Source organism: Chiloscyllium plagiosum, chromosome 16 (genome assembly GCF_004010195.1).
Source record: "Chiloscyllium plagiosum isolate BGI_BamShark_2017 chromosome 16, ASM401019v2, whole genome shotgun sequence".
Taxonomy (NCBI): domain Eukaryota; kingdom Metazoa; phylum Chordata; class Chondrichthyes; order Orectolobiformes; family Hemiscylliidae; genus Chiloscyllium; species Chiloscyllium plagiosum.
In genome coordinates, this window is record NC_057725.1 from 28103278 (window position 1) to 28112786 (window position 9509).

The 9509-nt window shown below is 41.6% G+C and overlaps 1 protein-coding gene across 8 annotated transcripts in view; it reads left to right on the forward strand.

The window, feature by feature from the left end:
- Positions 1 to 334: 334 nt before the first annotated feature.
- The window catches only part of LOC122557714 (liprin-beta-2-like), a 274073-nt gene continuing 264898 nt past the window's right edge, over positions 335 to 9509 (forward strand). For 5 of the 8 annotated variants that reach the window (XM_043705614.1, XM_043705608.1, XM_043705613.1 and 2 more), the window contains exon 1: positions 335 to 461. Coding sequence is in view for 1 of the 8 variants with exons in the window: in XM_043705615.1 (XP_043561550.1) it covers positions 452 to 461 (10 nt within the window). In the remaining 7 variants the exon portion in view is untranslated. The remainder of the gene's footprint in view (positions 462 to 9509) is intronic. The other 3 variants (XM_043705612.1, XM_043705619.1, XM_043705615.1) reach the window with 2 other exon arrangements.

A 9509-nucleotide genomic window follows, 5' to 3' on the forward strand; every position in this document is an offset into this window, starting at 1 on the left:
AATGGCGAACTGTCTGATTCAGTCTTAGTGTCCTGGGAGAGAAAGGAAACTGTGGCTGAGGAACAGAGTTTGTAGATCAAAGACAATAGCTTCAATATACCCAATATTCGCCGAGTATTATCTGTTCATCCGATTGCCAGACAGCCTCAAGGAACACATCTCTTCTGTATTTACGGGAGGATGTAATAGCAGGAACTGTGCGGGATGCACCAATCTGTCCCACCGCGGTTCCTATTGTGAAGGACAGCAACGCCTCCTTTCTCTGCGATTGTTTTATCACATGACAACGCCTCTCACAGGACACTTGCCAACTCATGAAGACTGGGGGGAATGAGAGTTTAAGAGGTGTGTGTACTGCTGTAAACTGGAATCCTCGTTCTCTGCTTTCAAGACAAGTTTTGTTTTGGGGATTGAGTGACGCCTCGGAGTTCGGTTCAGGTTTCAGTGAGTGATGACAACAGGTGAGAACCATTCACACTGCTTGTAAAGTTTGTGTGGGTTTGTTGGGCCAGAAAGTTGCTATTTCCCTTTCTCTCACTGTTAGTTTCCTATTATTCGCTTTAAATTGTGACTTGTATGCAAAGCCTTTGTTTCCATGTTTCCGCTACCTTGATGCCTTTCAATTTAAAAAGAATATAATTTGTCGATTCAGGAATTTATGTAGATATTGCTTGTTAGTTTTCATTTGTATACTTGAATGTGTACATGGAAATATTTGATGTTTGTTAGTGACGAGAATCGTTGTCTCCGGAGTTTTTGTACAACGAATTAATTTGTGGATTGCTGGCTGTAATTTACATTAGTGGTGAATTAGTTGTAGAGCTCCTTTTAATGGTGTAAGCATTTGTATCATGTCGTCAGGAGTTGAATCTCAACTTCAAGCCTGTTCGATTTCTTAATTTGCATGCAGGACTGAAGTCAGTACACTGCTACCTGTGTTATTCTTTCTGTAACAACTGTTGAATCTAGTGGTAACTTTGAGAAGTTGTTCATGTTCGCGGTGATTATGCAATTTTAATATTTTTTCTTTTCTGTAAAACATCCCGTTTAAGTGACTGGCATAAGCCCCTAGTTAAAATGCACACATTGAAAAGGGAAAATATCTTTATTTCTTTGCAGTGTCAGTTGGTGTTCTGTTATAATTTAATTACTTGTTCATGCCCTAATGCTGGATTTGAAAACCTTTTTTCATCTGAACTGTTTTACTGTTTTTTTTTCCTCCTGATTTAGATTGCAACTGAAAGGAAGGGGCCAGCGGAGTGGATATCCTCCCCCGGCAACACTCCGCCCCATCACCCTACCCCCCCAAAATAACCTCAGCAAGTTAGCTATACGTGACTGTAGCCAGACTGCTCTCACAGTGGGTCACAAATCGGTAGCTACGGCGTTGCTTTTGCATTTTGTCCCCAGGGATAATACACATGACTGAGTGGGCACTGAGCCATTTCGTGTCCCTGGCAGAGACCCAATTGCCCCTCTTCTTCACCCCCCCCCCCCCCGCAATAGATACTAGTAAATAAAACCGTATAAGCCGGAGGGCAGAGAATTGACCGACCCCATGACAATGCTCGCTTTTGCGTAAGAGTGCATGGTTGTTTCCAGCCTGTGGCTTTACATTCGAGTCCCCGCTGCATTTCTAACTGTTCAGATGTCATTGTGCTTTTGAAGGTGATGGTTTTTTTTCGTTAAATAGGTGGATTTCGTTTATATAAGTTGGTCTATCTTGTCCTTACAGATGTTTAGCCATTAAGCGAGCAAAATAGAAGCTCTGCCGTGTTGTTCCACTTCCAAAGCGTTTTAATAATTTAAGAGTCATAAATAATTGAAGTGTTTTTTAAACTCCGAGCTACTGTGCAGTTTTTCTTGCTGTATCATTGCAGAACTAAGTAGGCAGTAAATGGAAATCGGCTTAACTGTTTCTTATCTCCTTTTCCTGGCTGAAAACTTTTTTTGTGTGAATGAAGCAAAAGTTTTTTTTTAGTTTTTTTAAAAACAGATATTCGGTCGCGTAAAGCTCCCCCGGTGGCTGAGGGAGTCATTGCATCGCGTGGAGAGGAGTCAGCCCTACAATCCAGGAAAGATATCGGCTGTACTATATATGAAAGTAAAATACTGTCTACTGCAGATGCTAGAGATCTGAAATAAAGGGTGCTTTAGAAGCTGAGCAGGTCTGGCAACCATTGTGGGAACAGTTGAGTCCAATATGACCCAGAGTCGATAAAGCGTAGAGCTGGAAAAAGCACAGCAGGTTAGGCAGCATCCCAGGAGCAAGAGAGTCGATGTGTTGGGCATAAGCCCTTCATCAGGTCTGGGAAGGGGAGGGGTATTGAGAAATAAATGGGAGGTGCAGTAGGGGAAAGGTCGGTTGGATGGTGATAAGTGGGTGCAGGTAGGTGATGGTGATAGTCACCACCTCTCTGCACCCACAGACCTTTCCCCTAGCCCTACCTCCATTTAGTTCTCAGCCCTGATGAAGGGTTATTCCGGAAACGCCAACACTGTTGCTCCTTAGATGCTGCCTGACTTGCTGTGTTTTTTCCAGCTCTATACTTTATCGACTCTTGACTCTCCAGCATCTGCAGTCCTCACTATCTCCAGTATGACCCTTGGAAAGACTGCTGCTGGGCCTACAGAGTACCTCCAGTGCTTTCTGTTCCCAGTTTCTGCTCTGTTACTTTCCCCCATTTATTCATAGGATGTAATGGTTACCTTCTGCATGAACCAGTGCAGTCCATTTGCTGTGTTTAACCCCATGGTGCTGTTAGGATGGTAGTTCCAGATTCTGATCCAGTGACGACAGTAAAAGAATGGCGAGAGAATGGAGTCAGAATGGTATGAGACTTGGAGGAGAACCGGTGCCTCCTGCACTTGTCTTTTTCTGTACAATTGTTACCGGTTTGGAAGGTTTTGTCTGAAGAGTCTTGGTGTGTTAATGCAGCCAGTCTTGTCGATTGTATCCAATGTAGTCACAATGGTAGAGAGAGTGGATGTTTAAGATAGGGAGCCAATGGCCTATACTGAAGCTTCTGTTGAACCACCCAGAAGGCAAGCAATTCAGTGTTGTGTGCCCCTCCCTCCCCCCAAAAAACTGGACAGAACATGGAGATTGTGGGTATCCACCGTCACCACTGTTGAGTGCTTGTCCTATAAGCTGACCAGTTGTAGGAATGTGGGGACATGGTTTTTTTGAGTTCAGGCAGCGGGAGCAGAGAGCAGAAGAAGCAGACCCTGCTGAAAAGGTAAGGGATTGGTTTTTAGGTGGGTGGGAGATTTGCTTGTGTGGTCCGGGAGGGTTTAAACTAGTTTGGCAGGGGGTTGAGAACCAGAGCTACACATGAGGCAGAGGGAGTAGTTGTAGATGAGGCAGTGACAGGAAGTAGTGAATCTATCGGGAAGGTTTTTCACATGATGAAACAAAGGAATCGGTTAAAGTGTGTCTACTTTAACACAAGGCATGTCAGAAATAAGAATGATGAACGTAGAGCATGAATCAGTACTTGGGACTATAATGCTGTGGCCATAGTGGAGACTTGGGTTTCACAGAGGCAGGAATGGTTGCTAGGTGTTCTAGAATTTAGAACACTTAAAGAACAGGGAGTGGGGGAAAAAAGGAGGGAGGTGTAGCATTGCTAATCAGGGAGTGCATCACAGCTACAGAATGAAGGTTGTTGAGGAAGGTTTGTCTACTGAGTCAGTATGAGTGGAAGTCAGGAACAGCAAGGGAGCAGTCACCTCATTGGAGATCTTCTACAGACCCCCTAATAGCAGTGGGGAGATCAAAGAACTCATAGCCTGGCAGATTTTGGAAAAGTGCAGACGTAGCAGGGTAGCTGTTGTGGGTGACTTCAGCTTTCCCAATATTGACTGGAACCTCCTTAGTGCAAATGGTTTGGATGGAGCTGTTTTTGTTGGGTGTATTCAGGAGCGTTTCCTTAATCAGTATATAGACAAGCTGACAAGGGGAGTGGCCATTTTGGATTTGGTGTTTGGCAATGAACCAGGACGGGTGTCAGATCTCGCAGTGGGAGAACACTTTGGTGACAGTGACCATAACTTTCTCATATTTACCATAGCCATGAAGAGGGAAAGGAGCAGTTGCCATGGGAAAATATTTAATTGGGGAAAGGAAATTATGCCTCCGTGCATGTCACAAAGACAAATAGTTTAATCTTTCTACACACGAATTGACTGTCTTCCATAATACAATAGTGACTACACTTCAACATATCTTCAGCATAAAAGATTTTTGGAGTGGCCTGAGGTTAGTATACAGCAATACAAGGTGGTGGATGAATGTTCCTCAAATTGGAAAGTTGTTTCCAGTAATAAGTAATTTTTCCATAATCAGCCAAGACCATATGGCTGCTCTTCAGGCAAGGGGGGAGGTTGAGACAGTCCTTCATGGTACCGCAACCAGTGAGGGAATTGAACCCACGCTATTGGCATCATTCTGCATCACAAGCTTGCCATCCAATGATCCCTTGGCCAAGTTTGGGTCCATTACGCTCTGCAGTTTGTACATATGACCGAGATCTGGATATAGGAAGAAACATTATAAAGTTTGCAGATACTACAAAACTTAGCAATCTTCACTATATTACTTGCTACAAATTTCTGGATGATAGCAAGAGTGGTTAAAAGGGCATGGTAGATAGTCTTCAATGTAAACAACTGTAACCTCTTGCATTCAGGGATGTAACGTAGAAAGAAATGTAGCATAAATGATGTGATTTTTGAAGGTGCAGTCAAGCATTTGTACATACCAGCATGTATTATCAATATGCACTGGACAAGTTGGCAAGCAGCTTAGAGAAAGTGTGCACTTTATTGGCATCAGCTGTTCGGTGAAGATGTCATTTTATTTGTAGGCTTTCTCTTCTTTGGTATCTCATTCTGGTCTTTTTGAAGTACAGTACCTGTGAGCATGGAAGAGGTAAAAATGCATGTCAACTCATGAGAATCCAAAAGCCAAATTGGGTCCCAAAATAAGATTTTGAGCTTAATGTGGGAATTAATCAAACCTCTGGGTAGCAATGGGTTAATAATGAATGGTTGACCTTTTATCAGCTGTGTTGAAAGGAAACCCAATTCCATTTGGAAAACTGTTGGTAATGAGAGTTTGGGAGCTAAGTATTTGCAAAATAAAGCCTATTATAACTCTCGTTAATTACTATGCCATTACTGCTCAGCCTTTCTCTTTGTTAAACTGGTTCAGTCGTCACCTGATTATTCAACAGAAGTCAAAACCTGCACGTGTATTTTTGTACCACCCATAATTATCAATTTGTATGGTTCTTATTTTGTCATAATACATAAGTGAAGTTAGTCACACAACTAGATGTTGCCAACTCTGGACATGTTTGTTGAGATATTGTCATGTGACTTCCTGCTTCCAATTGCCATTCTTCCCATCTCTAATATTTTTTGCAATATCTTTGAAAGAGTTCCATGAAAAAGAAACAATTAGCCAACTCTGGACATGTTTGTTGAGATATTGTCATGTGACTTCCTGCTTCCAATTGCCATTCTTCCCATCTCTAATATTTTTGCAATATCTTTGAAAGAGTTCCATGAAAAAGAAACAAAATTTATTATAATATTTTGTGCCTTTTGTGCTTAAATTTTCCCCTAGGTTTGTTCACAAAAAATTGCTGGAAAAAGCTCAGCAGGTCTGGCAGCAGCTGTGCAGCGAAATCAGAGTTTATGTTCAGGCCCGGTGACCCTCCCTCAGACCCAGTTGAAGAAGAGTCACCTAACCCGAAAAGTTAACTCTGATTTCTCTTCACAAATGCTGCCAAACATGCTGAGCTTTTCCAGCAATTTCTGTTTTTGTTTCTGATGTACAGCATCTGCAATGCTTTCAGTTTTTTGATTCAATTGCTGGACAGCTGCAGTATCTAAACAACTAAGCTGTCTCTTAATACCTGGTTCATGAAGGATGTCAGTGTTGTTTTATATCCCCACTTCACCCTCACCCCATTGTAATTTTTCATCCCCCATCTCCTGCCCATTATTTATTCTGTACCAATTGGCAACTTCCTTTGTCAGAGCATGGTGATATTCTTTGTATTCAAAGGGAATTTGGAAGTAATATGAAACTAAATTAGTCCCACCTACCTGCTCCTGGCCCATATCCCTCCAAACCTTTCCAATGTCTTTTAAACGTTGTAATTATATCTGCATCTACCACTTTCAGAGGAAGTTTTATTCCGCAAGTGAACCCCCTGTGTAACAAAAAAAATGCCTCATGTCATTTTTTAAATCTCTGTCCTCTCACCTTAAAAATGTGCCTCCTAGTCTTGAAATCTCCCATCCTATGGAAAAGACAACTATCCTTATCTCTATCTATCCCCCTCATTATTTTATGAACTTCTATCATATTGCTTCTCAACCTCCTATGCTCCAGTGGGAGGGGTGAAAAAAAAGTCTCCGCCTTTTGTTAAAAATCAAACCTTCCATACCTGGCAACATCCTGGTAAATCTCTTCTGCACCCTCTCCAGCTTAATATGCTTTCTGTAATGGGTGACTAGAACTGGACACAATCATCCAGAAGATGCCTCACCAATGTCCTGTACAACCTCCACAAGATTTCCAAACTCCTATACTCAAAGGACTGAGCAATGAAGGCAAGCATGTAATATGCCTTTTTAGCCACCCTGTCTCACCGTGTACTTCTGCATGGCACATGGAAGCATACTACCATAGCTTCCGTTTGAAGATCCTCCATGTTACCTGGATGTAGCACTGTATGAACAAAAGCAGACCCTAGAAAACAGCCATTCTGAACAGAGAAACTCTTAATATGTTGTTCAAATGATATAGTCATTGTTCCTCAGGCCAGTATTCATTATCAATAACTTGTTGCCCTCAATGATGACGAGTCACTCACTGGGTCATTTTCGACCATATTTGATAGTTCATCACATGAGTGTCTGGAGTCTGTTAATATAGCACATTTCTTTTTCCTAAAGCATATTAAGTGAACCAAATATAATTTTGCAATTTTTTTTGTTTTGGTCAACATTTTAAACTAGATATAAATGCCTAATATATTAATTGGATTTAAATTTTACAAATTGCTGTGATGGGATTTAAACATACAACCCCAGAGCATCAATAAGAGCCTCTGAATTACTAGTCCAGTGACATTATGACTTTTTGACTACCTTTCTTACTTCTCAAGTGTGTTCAGTATTCTCAGCTTGCCACAGGTCAAAGATCTCAGCAGCCAAAGATAATGTTTCAAAGGTACCTGGAGAATCTACTGGAAGATGATCTGCTTTGCCTTCAGCTGGGAAAAGGGTGCATTTTTTTTCTTTCTTGTGTTGGTCAAGCTTTATTATCTATGGGAAGACTAGCAAGTGACTCTCAACCCTACTGAGAATGTGGTTGACATTTCTCCCAGCTGAAGAACAGTCCTCATTTTTCAATTCCCCATTGGATACTTCAATTATTGACATTACTATTCTTTGTCGTGATCTGTGCACAAATTAGACGACAATCGTAAATTTTAATTCTATGGTTATTTCCATATGTGAAAGTTTCCTGATCCCACCAGCCAGTCCCACATAACTCAATGATACCTGTCCATCACAAATATCAAAACTCACCCATGGCCTGTGAGAGATATTAAAAACTCAGATCAACTTTGGAAATACAAATCTGGAAAATTCCTCTTTTTGCAATCAGAATAATAATCCATGCAATCACCCCTGCCCTTAATAAGGCAATCCATTCCAAGATATTTGCTTATTTTCTTTTTCTTTCCACTTTCAATTTCAAATAATATTTCCACCCATCCCCCAACTCAGTTTCCAGCACCATTACAACTACCAGCCTTTCCTTCCAGCTACCAACAAGATTCATTCGTCCCATTGACCAACCAGCTCCTACCCTTCACTTATATTCACCTATCACTACCTCACCATTCTGCCCCTCTCCCTGCACCCCACCCTTTATCTGCAGCTCCACCTACTCCTACCTCCATTCCTGAAGAAGAGCTATACCTGAAACATTGACTTCTCCATCCCCTGATGCTGCCTGGTGTGCTCTGTTCTTCCAGCATCCTGCTTGTCTACTTTGGATTGCAACATCTGCAGTTTCTTTTTCTCTTTCCTTTCCTAATGCCGACTGAACACAGGCTCTTCATTGATGTTCCTTATGGCTCTGTACCAGCAGCCACAAAAGTAGCATTTAGCAATTACTTGAAACTTTACCAAGAGGTTGTCCAGAGTTCTCACATGTATGTCATTGGAGCTTCAAACTCCAAACTCTCTCTTTAAGCTGCTTTCAATTTAATAGGATCTGATGCCATTCAGTTAGGCCATGGCATGATTTTGGCACAGCTCATGAGCAAGAAACAATTGAGTGAAACCAAATCTCCTAATCATTGATAATTCAAATAAGGGAAATATAGATCCATACACTTTGTTTGTGGAACATTTCTTAAGACTCCGATGTGTTTTAAAAGGCCTAACTTTGAAGGACAAGTCCACACACATTCTCCTCCCTCCCTTGCTCCAATGTTTGTTTTAAGCAAACTACAGAACACAGTTTGTCGACATAGAACATTACAGTGCAGTACAGGCCCTTTGACCTGTGGAACCAATCTGAAGCTTAACTATCCTACACTATTCCATTATCATCCATATGTTTATCCAATGACCATTTAAATGCCCTTAAAGTTGACGAGTCTTCTACTGTTGGCAGGGCATTCCATGTCCCTACTACTGAGTAAAGAAGCTACCTCTGACATCTGCCCTATATCTATTACACCTCAGCTTAAAGCTAAGTCCCCTCGTGCTCGACATCACCATCCTAGTTCACCCACTTTTATATTCCAAAAGTTCACATTGCTAATACAAAGGGTGCTCATTACTTCTGGTCTTCTACAAAAACAGAAATCAGGTGCAGGAACAACCCATTCAAGTCTATCAAAGTCTGATCTGAATGTAATCTCAAATCCACATTCTTGCCTACCCCAATTTTCAACCTCTTGTTTAACAAGAATTTTCCGTCTCTTCTTTTATAAGTATTTAGGGATTTTGCTTCCAACAATTTTTCAGGAAGAGTTCAAAAGGCATTCAAACCTCAGAAAATGTCAAGCAAATGGGCAACTCCTGACTTTTGAACAGTGACCCCAGCTTTAGATTCTCCAATAAGCTGAAATACCATCTCCATATCTATCCTGTAAAGAGCTCTCCGGATTTTTTTTTCAATCAAGTTACCTCTTTTTCTCTTCTGAACTCCAGATACAAGCCTAGTGTGTCCAACCTTTCATCGGAAGACAAGCTGTCCATTCCAGGTATTAGTCAAGCAAGTTGTGGTTCTATTCGCCGAGCTGGGAAGTTTGTGTTGCAGACATTTTGTCCCCTGTCTAGGTGACATCCTCAGTGCTTAGGAGCCTCCTGTGAAGCGCTTCTGTGATCTTTCCTCCGGCATTTGTAGTGGTTTGAATCTGCCGCTTCCGGTTGTCAGTTCCAGCTGTCTGCTGCAGTGGTCGGTATAT